The sequence below is a fragment of the Heterocephalus glaber genome, unplaced genomic scaffold (assembly GCF_053883595.1).
Source record: "Heterocephalus glaber isolate CG9 unplaced genomic scaffold, H.glaber_assembly_v1.0 deba00001444, whole genome shotgun sequence".
Taxonomy (NCBI): Eukaryota; Metazoa; Chordata; class Mammalia; order Rodentia; family Bathyergidae; genus Heterocephalus; species Heterocephalus glaber.
Genome location: NW_028258297.1, coordinates 22756218 through 22774097, shown reverse-complemented (window position 1 = coordinate 22774097; position 17880 = coordinate 22756218). Strand labels below are relative to the sequence as shown.

At 41.0% G+C, this 17880-nt stretch overlaps 1 protein-coding gene across 2 annotated transcripts; it reads right to left on the bottom strand.

The window, feature by feature from the left end:
- Positions 1-74: 74 nt before the first annotated feature.
- On the bottom strand, positions 75-16848 carry Arhgdib (Rho GDP dissociation inhibitor beta). Of its 2 annotated transcripts, none has more exons than XM_004845827.4 (6): positions 16460-16848; positions 7868-8051; positions 7155-7238; positions 5660-5736; positions 2636-2699; positions 75-779 (listed from the first exon to the last, which is right to left on the bottom strand). In XM_004845827.4, the coding sequence occupies exons 2-6, from the start codon at positions 8043-8045 to the stop codon at positions 580-582; spliced, it is 603 nt and encodes a 200-aa protein (XP_004845884.1). In that variant the 5' UTR covers positions 8046-8051; positions 16460-16848; the 3' UTR covers positions 75-579. The 2 variants fall into 2 exon arrangements, with proteins under 2 accessions (XP_004845884.1, XP_021114808.2); XM_021259149.2 differs by lacking the exon at positions 16460-16848 and adding an exon at positions 10544-10562.
- Between the last annotated feature and the right edge of the window lie 1032 nt (positions 16849-17880).

The following is a 17880-nucleotide window of genomic DNA, read 5'->3' as shown; positions in this document are numbered from 1 at the left end:
ATACTGTGGACCCCACTCAACTTCCAATGCGAATCACCTGGTTAGCATATTTATTTGAATAAAGAAAACAGAAATGAGTGTCTCACTCAGAACACACGGTTCTTTTATTCTTACTCTCTTGTGTTGTTTACAGTGTTTCCCACAAAAGAAGAACCCCAACTGGTCAGACTGTTATAAGGGAGTCATTGAGCCAGCAGCAACCACAAAGGAATCCCGGGTGGCAATGAGCTGCTAACCCTAAGGCAGAAGAACTGATAATGGGAGTTCGCCAACTTTGTGGCTACTAGTTGCTCGAAGGGGAGCAAGAGAGGGAAACAGTATATGGGATGGGGAAATTGGGAGATGGGGCTCCCACTGGGCTCAGAGGGAGTGGGTGAGATTTAAGCCTCGTGTGCTCTCCAGGGTCTGCTTTGAGAGACCCAGGGATAAGATGCAGCAATAAGGAAATGTGGGGGGTGTTGGAGAAGGGACCCAGCTGTGAACAAGGACCAGGGAGGAAGGAAGGAGGGACAGGACGATCAACGTGGCTGGGAGGATTCTTCCAAGTGGTAAGAATGCAGGGGAGATGGGCAGGTGCACTCATTCTGTCCAGTCCTTCTTAATGGACAGGTTCCACTCCCAGGTGAGGTGGTCCTGCTTGTCGTCGTCGGTGAAGAAGGACTTGTTGTGGTAGGTGCCTCTGGCCAGCATTCCCTTGGGAGCCTCCTCCACTGGAGTGAGGAACTCATACTCCTCTGGCCGAGGCCCGTAGCTGCCAACCATAAATGCTGCTTTATCCACTGGGAGGAAAGAAACGTTCATTAGGATAATGGTCCAGCAGAGGAAAAGTACACACTGCAAACTGGAGAATTGGGAGTACAGCTCACATTGATGCAAGCCAGAGCAATAGTTTCTGAGCTTGGCTGAACATGTTCCACCTAGGCATTTTTTGTTTAATAATTTTTTAGAGTTGTTTTTTTTTTTTCTCCAGCACTAGGGCATTCTACCACTGGACTACATCCCCAGCCCTTTTTGAACACTTTCATTTTGAGGTAGGGACTTGCCAAGTTGTGCCTGTTTGTCTTGGACTTGAGACCCTCCTCAGCCTCAGCCTCTTGAATGGCTGGGATTTCAGGGATGCATTGCGGTGCAGGGATTGGAGTGACTTTGAATAATAGTTTCCTTTGCCCTGATCCCAAAGGCTGTGGGTCAGTAGCCTGTTGTGGGTCCCAAGAATCAGTATTTTCAAAAAGCAAGGCAGCCAATTCTGTTCATCAAGAAAGTTGTGGCAACAGTGCCTTAAATCAATGGAGATCTACTCTGTGTATGGAGTTGTAACAGATTATACCATTTAAAAATACTCAAACAGGTTGAGACATGAAATCTGGCCCGCCCTGTAACTACCTGAGTCACATGCCATTTTGGGCTTTCATTTCCTCCTCTGTATAATGAGCTTCAAGGATCTCTTATGTACAAGCCATCATTCAGTGAACATGTTCATTGGAGGAGATACTTTAACAGCTAGTAATCAAAATATAATTCATATATGGAAGGGGGACATGAGTAAATTGGTCTAAATAAAAAGTAACTAATTGAGACAAATACTGATAATAGCTAATAGAGTTTATTTGTGGGGTGAGTAATTATGATATAAGCATTAAAAGTAGTTGGGATTAGAAATACTAAGAAAGGTAAGTGGCTACACAGCTACTACATTGTTGGCTTTTTAAGTGTTAAGTTTGAAGGAACAGTTACAGACACATCATGGACCTTTCGCGAAAGTGAGTCAAGATAGTCTCCATGTTCAAAGGAAATAAGAAACTGAACTATTTTTTCATAAGACTAGGTAATGGAAAGGCCAAACAACATCTTTTAGGTCAACAGTCTTCTCTGGGATTTGAGTAACTGATTGGTTATTAGGTGATGCAGATTTATCAGAGAATTTCTCCTCTATCCTTTGCTTGTCCATCTGGTAGGACTGGCTATGATTCACTATTTCTCACCTGTGGGGAAGACAGCCTCACAAGCAAGAAAGGACGCACTGTGAGGGTACTTCCTTCACCTTTCTACCTCTCATTTCTCCCTGGTCATAAATGAAAGGCACGTTCCTAAGACATGTCAAGAAGGACAGCAGAATAAATAACATTGTTCCACTATTTCTTCTCATTCAACAGCTTTTCTCAATCCTGGAAAGTATATGTTTTTAACTATTTGTTTGTTAGGAAATTGAACACTGCCTCCCTAGGATATCCCTGACTCCCACCCCCACCACGCATATTCCTCGGCAGGTCTTTCTTCTCTTAGATTTCTCTGACACTTGGGTTTTACACCTGAGAACCATTTCCTTTTTCCTTTTGTGATTTTACATCTTTTATTTCATTTAAACTTATCTCAGTTACTGTTTCTGTATATGACCATTATAGTTCAATTCCAGAAGCTTAATAGTGAAGGTTATTGGCTGATTCTATCTAAAGCAGACATCCTGGAGGTTGTCCTTACTGATAATGTCTAGGTCTGAGGCATATATGTTCCAAGGGTGTGCAGCCACAGCTTTGATCAGATTCTTATAAGACACTATGACAAATAATTTTAATAGCCAGTATTTGAAATTTCACTGAGAAGCAGTTTGGGACAGTGGAAAGGAGGGGTCCCTTACCTTTCAACCCAGTCCGGTAGGTGTGCTGAACATATTTCAGACCTGACACAATATCCTTGTTTACCTGTAGATGGGAATGATCCAACCAATGTATGTTAAAGACAGTCTTATTCTTCCTCATTTTTCGTGTTGATCCTGCCAGGCTAAATCTTCACTGAGGATAAAAGGTCTAATGATTTAATCAGAATATGTGTTCCTATAATCATTTAAGGTAGTGGTGACGCAGAAATCCAACTGAGACCACAAGACTCAATCTTACCAGTCCAGTTTTAATCAATGAGTATTGTTTTTTTTAATTGTTTGGTGTGGGGGGGAGGGGAGTGGTTAATTAAAACACTGTCTCAATATTCATCATTGGATTTATCTATGCTTCATGGTCCAAAAAATAGTCTTAAACTTCCCATTGCAATACTATCAGCCAAAATACCAACCTTGCCTCAGGAAAGGTTATAAAAATACCAATGAAAAATACTGTGTAAACACCTTAAAACCATAACCTCAGAAACGATCCACCTAGCATATGAAAAACAAACATGGAGAAAAGTCATAATGGAAAATCAGGTCTGGAAGATGATTATATCCTCTATATAACTGAAAATGAAGTCTACAGGTAAGTGATGGGCCATGTGAAGACACCCTTTCCCATCAATAATGGATAAAATCCATTTGCATCTGGCAAGCTTTTTGGATGTTCATCATTGTCACACATTATCTGAGGTATTGTTATTTCCCAAGACTTTCAAAGAAAACTCACAAAACCAGAATGAAAATATAGACAGCCATGTACTTTGTTTTTCCATGACTCATTTTACCTGAGTCTGAACTGGGATGTCTGTCAGTTTCATACAGTGGTCATGTCTATACAAACAAACCGAAGTGAACATTGAGTCATTAGCTGGAGAGCTTATGAAGTTCAGCTTATGAGCTTCAGCAATATGAAGTAGTAAGGAACTTTCAAATATATTTCCCCAACACAATTATGGCTCCTTATGGCTCACTTTAAGTGTTGGATACAATACTTAAACCAATCCATCAGAACTATCTTTTGTTAAGGTGCCAGAGTGGTGAAGACTCTCAGATTAGATTCTAGACTTTCTAATCAATATAAACTTATCAAAAGCTAATAGAATGAAAATGGATTCATTGGAAAGAATGAAATAAAGTGAACCCCAAACTTTCTAATTCCTTTGACTTCCAGATCTAGCTCTGGAAAATGAATATGTTTTCCAAAAGTCTTGAGCTTGTCCCTTAGGCTAGTGGGAAATGTGATTTGATGAGAAAAAGACCTATGAAGAAGAGTAAAGGGGTAACAATAAGGGCTGCAAAACAGAGCCAACTGTTTGAGCATTGGTCCATGGAGGATTCATCACATACAAATACACTCAGGAGGGCTAAAGGAAAAGTATGAATATTCACAGTATCCTTTTCCTCTGCTCTCACCCTATTCCCCACTGTATCTCCTACCTTCTACAGAAAGAAGAAGTCTTGGTGACGTGAATAAAGGTGAGAGGTGTGGAAGTTAGTGGTGCTAAATGTGCTTGGGAGGCAGAGGAAAGGGGAGGGAGAAAATAAAAGAACTACCTAGGCCTGGTGTTCAGAGTGTTGTGAATTTTAGGAAGAAAAGGAGAAGAACATGAAGAACGACTCACAGAGAGAGTGCAAGAGGATTTTTGGATGTGTTGCTGGCACTGTAAATGGAGATTTCCTTGGATTTTTTTCAGGAGATATCAGTGAAGATGTTTGTTCTTCTAATTGTAGCTCCATGCTGGGCAGGCCCAGAGCCACCCTAGAGTTGTTGAAGTTTAGTGAGATTCACACAGCACAATCTTTCTTCTGCTAGTGATGAGGGCAAACCTCTGAAGTGGATGGGACTTCAAAGTCCCTTTCTGTTCTCTGATGTTCAGTTTTGATCACCAGGAATCCACAGGGCTGCACCTCCAGACCTTCCCTTCTCATCTTAATCACATCAAAATTTGCTTGTCATTTTTAATTTGATAAAAACTGGATACTTAAACTGACAATGCAATTCCATATATGATTAAAAAGTGAGCCAACATGCGGCCCATTGTAGGGATCATTGGGGAAAGTGCTTTACCAAGCCCCTAGGTGCTCTCATAATAAATAGTATGACAGGAAACCCAGTGACTCGTGGTTCAGTGCCAGTTATGGACTAGGTGTCAACAAATATTTCCAGAATGAAATTATTTTGTGGTACACTTGCATGTGGTGGGGTGTGATCTCCATCCCCCCTGAATCATATCCTGCACCCAGGGCAAAGAAACCCAGTGTGCCAACAGAGCAGAAGGAGCCTCCCTCGGTGGGGCCCAGGCCCTGGAGAATGTGACCCAGTGGGAATGAGGGCAGCCAAGGCAAACACAAACCATGATGTGCAAACAGTGCATTTGTGACTTGTTTGTTTTCAGAGTCAAGGTTAGTTTTCCTGTGATTGTGGCTACTCGTTGCAATGTATACCTATTCAGTAGAAGTCAGTTTATTTCTTATTTATTTTTATTCTTACCTGGCCACCTGCTCCACAACAATTATTGCAATTTCCAGTAATTTAGCAAAGACTGAAGACTTATCTTTTTCTCCTTGTTAGAAGCGAATGCATTTATTTGTCCATTTCTCAATATATACACAATAAATGTTGTCTGAGAAATATTTGAAATCAGGGATACATAATTTCATCCTGCTCAGTGTGCTGAGGTTGTGTCAGGAAGAAATGTCATAAATGCTATGATCCACACCACTGTGTATCTTGTGGATGTGAGTACCAGGAGTTCCTAGTCAGAGGGATCCTGCTAGGTTAAGTGATTCGAGGAAAGTTTGAGGGATCCTGGCTGGGAAAGGCAAAGCAAGGGAGGGTTTCAGGAGGTGGAACTCAAAGGTGGGAAGAGGACATTCCAGATTAAGGCTTGGTTAAGGGAGGAAAAACAAAAAGTATGCCAACATGATAATGTGTGACACTTAGTTGCTGATCATAGGAAAGATTTGAACTAAAAATACACAGGGCAAGATACTTACTTTGAAGTTAATTTTGACTCTATATTCAATACCTTCTTTTAGCACAAAATTTTCTTTTTTGAGAGATTCAAGGTCCCCTGTAAAAGAGGATTTGGAAAGAGTTTAGTCGTCTCGAAAGCAGCTACAGAAAGAGACGAATGAAATCTAAGCTCCAGCTATATGTTGGGCCCATCTGGGCAACATGGCCCAGAGGGACCTCAATTCAAAGGGTATTTGAGATTTGCTCCTGTGCAGGCACACACATAATACTGGAGCTCATTCAGGGGTGTGTGTGTGCGTGTGTGTGTGTGTGTGTGTGTGTTGTGGCTTTGTGCTTGTGCTTGGTTTCATGAACGCTATTATACCTCTGGGATTCAGCTCAGCAGCTTCCTCAGGACAGAAAACTAAATCTGGGGTTTCACTGCTGGGAAAGGGGCACAGGGACCAAGCTTTCCCCATGTCCTTCTCAACAAATTTCTTCATAGTGCTCTATGAGTTTATCTTGCAAACTGAGCATTGTACCTGGCAACATTACACCGTTTTGCACAGGAAGAGGACTGAGTTCTGGTGACAGAGTGCGTTTGTCTCCCGGGGAGATGCTCACTGGAGGTGGGGCTAGAGGATGGGTGTGTGCGCCTGCACTGAGGAGGGTTGCACAGGAAGCATCTCCTCTCAGCCTCTGATTTCCTCCCTCTGACAAAAAAGCCCATATAAGGTAAAGAGTGGATATGTACGACAACAGGGAAGTGCCTTGTTGCTAAATCTACTGTCCTAGAAGGGTGCTTTCTCTGCCTCACCAGAGTGCAATATTTGAATTTGGAAATGATTTTTTTTCTACTGACAACCTGCCTTTGATAGCCTCAGTCTCCTGGCCCTGTGACCTTTTCTCATCCTTGACTCATGTTCATTTCTGCCTTAACAACCACCTTCCCAGTCTTTCCCCATCTCCTCAAGACATGAGACCCAGGAAAGGGCTTGGCCCTCAGTCACAACAAGGTGAGAGGAAATAACATCTTTATTAACACACCTTTTGTAAGGAAATTTGTTTAATAAGAACCAGAGCTTCACGCTTAAACATGGTGGAATTTCTAGCATTGTTCTGGAGGTTGCTCCTCTCCTTGAGGTAAGATTTATAAAAGGTTAGTACTTTCTCTGGTGTTTAGATGATAAATATCACAACTCCAGCACCTACAGCTTTCTTCTTTATATTTCCATCTACAGTCTTTCATATATAAATAGTAAGTTTTCAGCTATTATGTGAAAATAGAGATCTGAAGTAAATATGAATCAACTTAGTATATCATCAATTAGTGTATATTTGCACCCTCTTGATTAAATTGAATTAGAGACTTTTAAAATTAAGCATGGGTAATATTGTGCACTCTAAATAGTTATTTGTGAACTAGTCCAAGCATATATACTTCTGGGAGTCACCTTACTAGGGTTTTCTTCAGTAGAACACAAGTCAAAGACCAACGTTTCCCTGTGATATTTTAGCACAGTTGTGTCCACTTACCAGTAAGGTCCATGGTGATTGGTCCTGGCGCACTATCGCAAACCAGAGTGAGCCGGGTGACAGTCACATTTGGGACTGTTGGGTCTGCAGGATTCAAAAGAAAATGTAGGCATGAGGAAGAGACGTGTATACTGTGTTGACATTTCAAGTGGGAGAAAGAGAATTAAAGAGGAAACTATTATCTCTCTCTGGAGTAGAAATAGAAATGGTAGATTGACCTTCCTTGGTTGTGATGGTCTTACAAACTGCAGCCATGGTATTTCTATGTCAGGCACTCATGGGTTCATCTTAATTATCAACATCAAATATTTCACTAGTGGCTGTGGGTAAAGCGCTCCACTCCTCGGACACTGCTTATCCACATCTCAGGCCACGCCTTGTTCTGCCATTGTGTATAGGGAGGAGATGAGTGGTTAGGAAAGGTCTGAGAAGAAAGAGAAATTGAGAGAGCTAGTGGAGAGAAGGGAATACAATCTAGCGGTGGTCTTGAATTCTTGCTAAATCCTCCCTGTGTGTACTTTTTGCCTGCCTCATTGCTGACCTGCAGCTATATGCAAGGAAGACAACAACAGAGTCCACAGGTTTGTTCAGCATGTATAAATTGTGCCTTGGCCTCCTCTTCCTGCACGCATTTGGTACCCACTCCTTTGCTTCTGCTCCTGAGTGACTGCAGTGCATCTTCATCTGTGGCCTCCCCACCCCCAGATACGCACCTGCTACCACAGGAGCATCCCCCAGCAGGGTCTTCTTGTATTTAGTTAGACTTTCATCATCTTTATCCATCTCCTGAAGCTCCTTCAGGGACTTCTGAGGCGGTGGCTTATAATTGAGCTTGGTGTCTAGCTCTTCATCGCCTTCGTCCAGCTGGGGCTCAGTGTCCTTTTCTGTCATCTTGATCTATTCAGAAAAAAGAAAGGAGAGTCCACTATCCAAACTCTTGGATATGCACCTTTCCTCTAATGGACTTTTGGGGTTATCAGTGATTTTCCAGATTTTTTTCCCCAACTCAATCTCATTGTGTTTCATGAAATAAGAATGTAATCTATTCTGGTCATTTCACTACTGGCCCGAGTTACTCTTTACTATGATGAGAATCTCCTATACAATTCATGTAACTGACATGAGAGAAATAACTTATTTGTGAGCCGGACACCACAAGTGAAGCAACATAGCACAGGCAGTCCCAGATAATAATTAACAGCCAGGGCCGGGGATTTAGCTCAGTGGTGCCGACGCCTGCCTTGCAAGCACAAGGTCCTGAGTTCGATCTCTGGCACACACACACACACACAAACACACAAACACACACAAACAATCCATTCAAATCATCACAGGAATCATCCATCCTTCACTCCAGCCGGTCTTGCTCCAAGCTTCCAGCATGCACAATCTCTATCATGGTTGTTTTAAAGACAGCCAAAGAAATGGTTGGCTTCTTCCCATTCAGTCAATCTTTCCCTGAACACCTGCAACACCTGAAGAGTTACAGACCTGATACCTGCCTGAGGTATCTGAATAGTTGCTGCCCAATAGTGCTGAAAACTTCTTGAAAGCAGGCACCAGATTCTGTGTGTTTCTTGAATTCTTCCATAACCTTTGAATTGTTCAGCATTCTATAAATATTTGTTGATTGATTCATTAGGTTCTATAACTAAAGATATCTGTTCTTTTGATAGGCAATAAAATCGCAAAGGATTCTTAAATTCTTCTACACAAAACTGTCAATATATGTCTGTCTTCAGCTTCCTGCTACCCACCTCCCTGGAAGTAGGGCTTCCTTCTGTGTCCCTACCTTGCTGCCCCAAGTTTCCAGTGACTTTGTGCTCTAACGCTCTACCTGGGTGGCCCTGGAGTGTTCCTTCTTTTTTTTTTTTTAATTCATTAAGTTTATTGGTACATTTCAAGTATACAATATGATGACATTTATGATTGGGAATTTGTACCTTTACATGATATATCTTGGTTCTTATTTTCCCCCCTTCTCCTGCCCTCCCTTCAACCCCTCCATCCCTCCCTATTTACAAAGACTTTGTTTCCATTTTTTCATTTTCTCATATTAATTCCATTCCCTTCTTTCCTTTCCCCTACCCCTCCCACTTCCCCTTCCCCTTTGGGGCTTATCTTCCTATTTCACATTATCTATTATACATTTTGAACCACATTTACACTTTCAGTTTCTCACATGAGTGTACCTTCTTTTATCATCACCTACATTTACTTGCTTTATGTGAAAACATTGAGCCAAAATCCAGTAAAATCAGTCCACATGTAAGTGTTAATGATGAGGGCATGAGTAGTCAGAGCTTTTCTGGACCAAACTGCACCTCAGAGGTGACATTTCTACCCTCTTATTTAATAACTGAGATCACTGAGATCCAAGGATTAGGGGAGTTGCCCACATTTGCAAAGTTGGATAAAAGCTGCAATATTTTAATCTAGAATAAGAAACTCATGGGGGAAGAACTTCAGGGCCTGTGGGTGCAGCAATGAGAGGTGGTGACAGGGAGATGTTGGGGCAAAGAGATCATTCTCTGATTTCTTTCATTTCACAAGATAATTTGGAAGTAAAGCCAAAAAAAAAAGAAAGAAAGAAAAGAAAAGAAAAACAATTTTGATAGAACAAAAAGAAATGAAAAGGTACAAAGAAAGAGAGAGATGTGGGGGAAGGAGAGAGAGAGAAGAAGAGAGAGGGAGAGAAAAGAGAAGAGAAGGAAAATAATAAAGAAGAATATGCTTTGGTTCATCATTTTTCTTCTAGCTAAATAACAAGCAAAATGATAGGATCCTTGAGCAGCTCTGAAAACAGCACCACAATGCCAAGATCCACTTCCTGTACAGGAAGGAAACCTGTATGCCTGTTCCTATGCCAACTCTTGTTTCAGCTGAAGAGCCAGCATCCCTCAAAGCTCAGACTTGAGAGACTAGCAGAGGAAAATATAGCTACTAAATCAACTCATGTTGCAAATGACACTCAGAGGAGACGAATGAACTGGTTGGGAAAATGCAGTGGTTGGATGTAAGCTGTGGGTCATTTAAGAACAATCATTATGGAGCAGATGAGCAAACCAGTTAAAGCTAATCAGATGAGACAGGTTCTCCTCTGTTGCCTGAGGTGCCTAAGAAACAACACAGATAGAGACCACATAACAAACCTTGCAGAGCATCAGGAAGGCTCTTTGTACTAACAAGGGCATCTCAGGCCCTGTGGTCAGGCATTTCTGGAGTATATCACTTGGTTCTAGCAAATCATCTGTCTGAAGTCTATTAGATGGTCACATTACATATGGCCATTAGCTCAAGGTGATTTCATTCACCTCCAGGAAATTGTAATTCTATAGCTTCGATCTCAATTTTTAAGGGATAACGAGAAAGGGAGGGCTCTGGTTTACCATAAGATTTGCCAACATCTGTGTGTCCATTGGCAAGTGAACTTATCCTTCATCCAGGTCTTAATCTTATTGTTACATCTGAGATCTAAATCACTTCTCTGTTTTCTTGATTCATTGCAAACATAATTATTTCATAAAAATAAGACTTAAAAAAAGATATTGGAGAGTGGAGGTATACAATTACTGTATGACCTTGGTGTATTCAAGAAGAGGGAATTCAGAACCCCATTAAAAGAATTTGGTCTAATTATGACATAAGAAGACAAGTAAGAAGCCAGATGATTCAAAACTAGCATAGTCCAGAAAGCTGATTAGAGAAAGATGACAATGCAATAGTATAGCAAATAAAAGAATTGAAAAGCAGTTCTTGTGGATAGCATTTTAAAGCAAAATTAAGGTCAGAATTAGTTGCTGAGCTCCTACTATTCACAAAGCTTTGAGCTTTGACGCATAATGATGTTTAAGACATTCAAAGAGTGGAGAAATGAGTGGAAGTTGGGAGATTTACTCATATTAAAAGGCTTGAATAATTGTTCTTAATCTTTTGGGCAGGTCTCTTAGAAAATCTGATAAACATCAAGTTCCCTATCCCAAGATAAAAGGAATAAAATCAGGAAATTATGCAAATTATCCAGGGTTTCATGGGCTCTGAAGTCCTTCACAGACTTTATTTGAATTCAAGATCTCTAGATTAGGAACATGATCTTCAAACTATAACCTACTGGAAACATGAAGCAGAGGTGAGGGTTAAAGGGAAGCTTGTCCAGATGGGGCCCAACCGGGACAGTGACCCACTGAGCCTCAAGCTCCGGATCATATCCGTCCACCCAACTGTTTGATGTATAGAAGCAGCAAATGTCAGGTGACATCTGTCTCCAGGATCATGACCAGAATGGGTGGCAGAGGGGCAAGATGCACAGGGAGAAGCCCTTCAGAGAATCCCATGGTCAATCGGTTTGATTTTGGATGATTCTTTCTTTCCCAAACTGGCTCTGTCATTCCTGGGTTTTGCTGCTGGCCCTCTGATTGTGACCTCCTGGAGCAAATGTTTGAAGCACCGTGGATCATATTCTCCTCATCTTGGGAGAGGGAGAGTACAACACACCATCTCTAGATGTTTTAAATTTCTAAGCCCTCTATCTGCAGATTTTTCCTGACCTGCAGTCATGTGTCAGCTAAATTACTAGAAATTCAGTTACCTTATCGCACTAGCGTATCTAAGAGAATATCTGTCTGTTTTATAATTTTAAAACTTATATGAATTCCCAAAAGATGCTGCATTTTTAATTTTACTTTTTCCCAGATATACTTATTTTTCTTTTACCTAGCAGCCCTTTGCATAACTAAGGATATAATTATAACCACAGCAAAAGGTTACTGAGCTCTTATCCTGAGCCCAAAACTTAGCAATTGTGTAATTGTGTGGTAAATGCTTCATATATATTATTTCATTGAATACTCACAATATTGTGAGATAGCCACTGTTATGTTTTACAAAGGCAGGAACCAGGACAGAAGAAAGTATTGAATATTCCAATCACACAAAAAATTTAAAATTTCCTACTCAAGTGATGAATGGAAAGAGTAACGTCCAAGACTCCAAGAAGGAAGTATTTGCTATGCATATAGTTAGCAATAATATCCAGAATATATAAATCAATAGTTCTATAATCAGTTTTTCAAAAAATTTATTTGGCAGATTTAAAGTATAAAACATGATTTTTGATAGTTATGTAGATAGACATATGGATAGTGAAAAGGTTACCGTAATTAGGCAAATTAACATATCTACCTCACATAGTCTACTTTTTTTTGTAGCAGGAACAGCTTCAATCTATTCTTTCAATGAAAGTTCAGCATGCAGTGGAATATTATTAAGTGTTGTATTGCAATTTTTAATTTCACAAGTGATCTCTGGGAAACAGATTCTCCCAAACACCCAGACATAGTCGGTGTGTGGTTTGATCATGATTTCCCAAACAATAGGTGTATATATTTAACTGCCAAGATCGAATTTCTCTTTTTTTGTCCTTCCATTTCATAGGTGGTTGTTGAAGTGAGAATAGGAATTTTAGGAAAATTCTACAGATTGTCTTAAACCAATCCCACCATCTAAAGAACAATTTTATTCTTGATAATAATTTCAGGAGTCATCACATACAGCATGACTTATTTTTTTGAGGATTATTTCATTGAGTTCTGCGGGCAGCATCTTTCTCTCACAGGTCAGGACAGTGAAGCTCAGGTTATGTAACGGTCCATGAAGACGGCTACGCAAGATGCAGAATGAATGAGCGTAGACAGTTTGACTTTCAGGCACTTCACTCTGACTCTTCAGCTGTCTTTCTTAAGAAGTCATGAGAAAATTAGAGCTCATTAGTCATTTGAGGGACCTCTCTCAGGTTACACAAGCAGGGATAGATGCTTGTTCATAAACTCTGCAGGGTTAGATTTGACAAAGCAAGGAAGTATCACATTCTGATGGTGTCAGTGCAATTTTGTCTCTGTGCTACCTTGCACAAGTTGCTCAACCTCTATGGGCCCCAATTTCATGTACAGCAAATTAAATAACTGGAATAGAAGTCCTTTGAGGTCCTTTCTTAATTCAATGACGTGAATCTTCCCTAGTTTATTACAGGACTCAAGCAAGTTGCTCACCGTCTTAAGCCTCAGTTTTACTACTGGCAAACTGAGAATAAAAATCCTTCCTTGTGGCATTGAAGGGTTGAAGAAAATAGAAGAAAAATTTAGGCCAATAGTGGAGGTTCAATCAACATTCACTTTTTTCCTTTTCTTCCTACCCAGCCCCCTGCTACATAAAGTCTCTTTCATGGCATAGCTTTGGTGAAGTTAGGCTACTGATCGCCTAGGTACCAAATGATTGCCCTTGGATAGGAGCTGGAGAAATTCAACCCTCCTGCCTCAAAAACAGACTCTGTGTCTTTGAGGAGTAGGGAAGAAACCAGAAGTTCTGGGAATTGCAAGGACTATTTATAAGTGGAATCAAGTTTAAAATGGGATTGTAACTATTATATTTCTTTTGAAAACTTCCACATAAACAATTTAATTTTAGATGCTATTTATTATTCCCTTGCCTAATTGAAACCAGAGATCACTCTGTGAATAATGAGAAATGTCAGCGGACACTGACACCAGCTGATGGAGAGATTTCCCTCTGGTTTTGGAATAAAATGCAAAGGAAACTTAACTCATGTCCCAAAGCTAGGGTTTGTTGGATTATGCACCTAGACATACAGCTGACAAGGACTTAAGTATTAGGCACAAGAGGTATCGAGAAGGAAGGGGAGGGGAGAGAGAACAAGAGGTAGAGAAGAGTGTGTGGGGAGAGAGAGAAAAGAGAGAGGGGAAAGGAGGAAAAAGAGAGGGCAGGGAGAGAGAAGGAGAAGGTGGGAGGGGAGGGGAGGGGAGAAAAAGAGAAGAGGAAAGAGAAGGAAAGGAGGGCAGAGAGGAGGGAGAGACAGAAATGTGGAAGAACCAGAGGCAGGGGGTTTCCCTCAGAAAAGTCCCTGTATAGCCCTCAGCATTCTGCCATGCTCTTCTCTCTATTCCCTGTTCACTAGGATGTGTTCCACTTTCTGAATCCGGGGCTACTTGTCCAGAGCATGTCTTTGAAAACTGGAGTCTCTAAAAGACTGTTGACATTTTGGAGCTAGTAAGAATTTGTCTGCTTTGCCGACAGCCTGGTGATTTGGCACATTTGGTTACTCTGGTTTGTCTCAGGACACCAGAAGGGGTTCTCTCCATCGTGGAGTCCTTCTCGATCTTTGGGGATTTCTAGCAACATGGGAGAATTGGTACTCCCTCAGCCCATCAGGGCTGCTCTCCACCAACTCACTTCCCCGAACAGCTGAAATTTCAAAACAGGGTGAAAAGAGCCAAACCAGTGCTGAAGAGCATATTTTTAAGTACACAATAAGGATAATAATCAATCCAGTTTAATGCAACACAGAGTTGTTTGCTAAGTGCTTATTGAGTAGATGAATGTTGTTGAAGTCTTAGGAGCAACATGAGACCTGGGACCTGTCACTGTGGACTCCAACTCAGGGATGAAGAACATTGATCCAGCCACCGAGAAGTAGAAAAAATTTCTTCCATGGAACATTTTTTAAAATGCCATTCTGAAGCATTGTAGCTATCAGTTTCTTTTTGTATCAGTAACTGATTTCAGACCACTTAACACTTCTGAGTCTTAGTGTTCCTCCCCTGTCTTCTTGAGATGAAAATCTGAAAGGCTTTGACACCAGACTTGGTACACAGAAGGCAGATGAGGAAGATTGGTTCTCTTTATCTATCTGCTTAGCTTTTACTCCCCAGGGCTTCTCTCTTCCTGCTAGCTAAAGGTAGTAATATATTGTATTCTTAGAACTTTTCCTCAGGATAACTTGGTTGTGTCAGGCTTCTGGTGAAGACAGAACTTTGGTGTTGCTCAGTGTCTTCCTTCGGGACAAACTCATGCTCCATAAAACAAGGAAGGACCCAATTCCAGTGCCTGGAAGAGGCCCACCAGCTTTAACAGGGTTATTCCTCATAGGCTGGATCTGCACTACATGGACTAAGAATGAATTGTTCTCTCAGCTGCCTTCCTATCCCACAAAAGAATGCTATGATCATGTTACTACATTACTGCTATATCTGGCATTGGAAGGGATATTTTTTTAGAAATTTAACAAAAAGAAATGGTGAGGCTAGTGACACCTGTTGGTGACCGGACCCCTAGCCAACAAGTAACCGCTAACCTCGTGATTTCCCTTGATTATTTGATGTTTCTGCAGTGAGAATTGAGTATGTCAGCCCTGACTACAATGGCTCTTGTCTCCATGCCCAGGGACAACTGTGAGGCCTCCATGTGACAGTGTTCTCCTCCCTCGCCTTGAATGAAGCCTGGGGCTTATTGGATCCAGACCACAAACTGTACTTTAATCACAGACTGCCCAGAAGATGCTGACTGGGAAGTCCTCTGAAAGGGAGGAAAGTATCTCAGTCACGGCTAAGCATACCTAATGGTGGCCAAACTTCAGAACTGGGCAGTTTGAAGACCCAGGAACCAGCCCTCGCTGGAGCCATCTGGAGTCTTCTAGAATCTGTCTCTTTAAGAAATTCTTTGGTATTTTCCATGCTTGCTTTTAGTTCTCTCAGGTGTAAAGGGCTATTTTTGTTTTCAGCACCACACTGGATATGTTTCTGCCCATCCCACTATAGGAATTTAAAACTCAGTTTTTATTCATGGTAGAAATTCCATCAGTGCATGACAGAAAAGCAAAGAACAGTGTGTTCACCTGCACTTCCCCTTGACAACCAAGTCCCTTTGTGCTGGACAGGAGGACTTCATTGTGCTTTTCTCTTATATCACCAGACAATTCTTTAGTGGAAAACAGTTTGGTATTTGACAACTCTGAAGCCCTTTTTTCTCTTTTTGATCAGTCTCATTAAGCAGTCTGTTTAAAAACAGGAAACCGCACATTTCCACCCAGCACAGCCCAACGCGATCACACCGAAGTGATCCATATCAATTAGACCTGCAGTCTCTCCTCTCTGAGCATGGCCGGGTGCCTGCTCCTGCTCCTACCTGGTGGGAGACCCTTCCAGGCTCCCCCAGCCGGGATCCAGGCCTCCCCAGCAGGTATGCTCTCAGGCATACCAGAACATCCGGGTTTCTTCCCTGGGCTGCAGTGCCTCCTTGCCCTCCCTCCCTCTAGCTGCTCCCCAGAGCTATTGCTCAAACTTCCCTTCTCTGCAGAAGCACACCAGCAGCCTCTTTAGCACTGCCTTATCATCAAGTTTGTTGTAAAGAGAACTGCTTAGAAAAATCAGTCTAGGGCAGTTGCCTGGTTCAGATTTGCTCTCTGTCCCTCTAAGCCCACATCTCCCTCCCCAACCCGTGGCATTTAAACTCACATTCAGCTCTTCACGTCTCTGTCGTGTGCCGCTGTCTCTCAACTCTGGCTTCTGAGGCTGGCAGTTAGAACAGGAAGGAAGTTAGTGAGAAAAAAAATGTTTTAAACCTTCTTGAAAAGGAAACCCTGGGCTGTCTCTAATCCTGCTCCTTTGCACAGCCTCTATTTTAATCAGCCAACTATGAGCTGCGTTCTTGCCAATTAATGGCACATGTGGGAACAAGACAGCCCGCGTGTGATGATATGCACGAATGTACATGCAAAGCAAGGAGCCAACAGCTCTGAGTCCTCTGAAGAATTGTGTGGATATGTCTAAAAATCAACTCATTTCAGTGCATAAGCCTCGTGAGGCAAGGAGCCTAGAAAATCGGTAGTAACAAATTCAGAGGCTTTAACTTTCTACCACTAACTTCTGTGCTTATTAGGTCCCTGCCAGCTTCTTTATCAGCCAGATATTTTGAAAATGTTGGCAGTGAGTGCAGAGTGGCACTTATGAATGTTAAATATGTATACTTGATGCTAAGCGCAAAATTCTCACATGGATTTTTGGAGTTTTATTGGCTATAATTTTGAGATGTAGCTTCATCTTGCATCACAAACAATCAAGAGCTGTTTGTCATCATTTTTGCTAGTTTTTCCTCCAGATTAAACAAACAGAAGCTAAAGCACTGCCTTTGATTAAGTTTGGGATTGCGGATTACAAAATAAAACACAACTTCATTAATTCATAGTCTTCTAACTCAGAATCGGTGACAATTTAACAAGTACTAAAATTGACTTTGTCCTATATTTGAGGAAATGGTTTATGAATTATTTAAATGGGAACAAGTTGCAAAGGCCATATTTAAACCATTTGAGGAAACAGTTTTTAAGCACATTTATTCTATATCTTGTCTTAGCTGTTGTAAATACTTATTTATATTAATATTTCAATGTTCAGTATTTATATCAGTATATTCAGTACTAACTAAGCACAGACTGAAACTTGGAGAAGCTGACTTTTTAAAACTCAAATGCACAGCATTTTATTTAGTAATTGTTTTCATGGACTATAACTTGTCCTTGAAGTTGATAGGATTGAATGGTCAAAAAAATGGTAGTCATTTGATGTGAAAAAAACAGACTAAATCCCGCAAAATATAAAAAGGAAAAAAATGGATAAATAAAATTAATAAAATTGCTAAAAACCAACCACAATTTTATTCTATGAATTTCAACATAAGTATATAGTTGAAATAAAGTATATAGCTTTATTACAAATAAAAGCAGATACTGATTTACACAGAAAGCAGTAAATTTTTTAGCTTCATAACCTCAAGGGGCCACATTTATTCATTAAATTATGTTTGCTGAGCACCTTTATTCTTCTAGATAATGTTGAAGGCTCTGGTGTGCACAGTAGACAGAGTAAATCTCTGGTTT

What these genes read in the sequence shown, in the direction of transcription:
- Arhgdib (XM_021259149.2), bottom strand. An exon ending in GGATGCTCCTGTGGTAGCAG is followed by an intron (nt 7,239 to 7,867) that starts GTGCGTATCTGG and finishes TGAATCCTGCAG; the next exon opens with ACCCAACAGTCCCAAATGTG. An exon ending in AATCACCATGGACCTTACTG is followed by an intron (nt 5,737 to 7,154) that starts GTAAGTGGACAC and finishes CCTCTTTTACAG; the next exon opens with GGGACCTTGAATCTCTCAAA.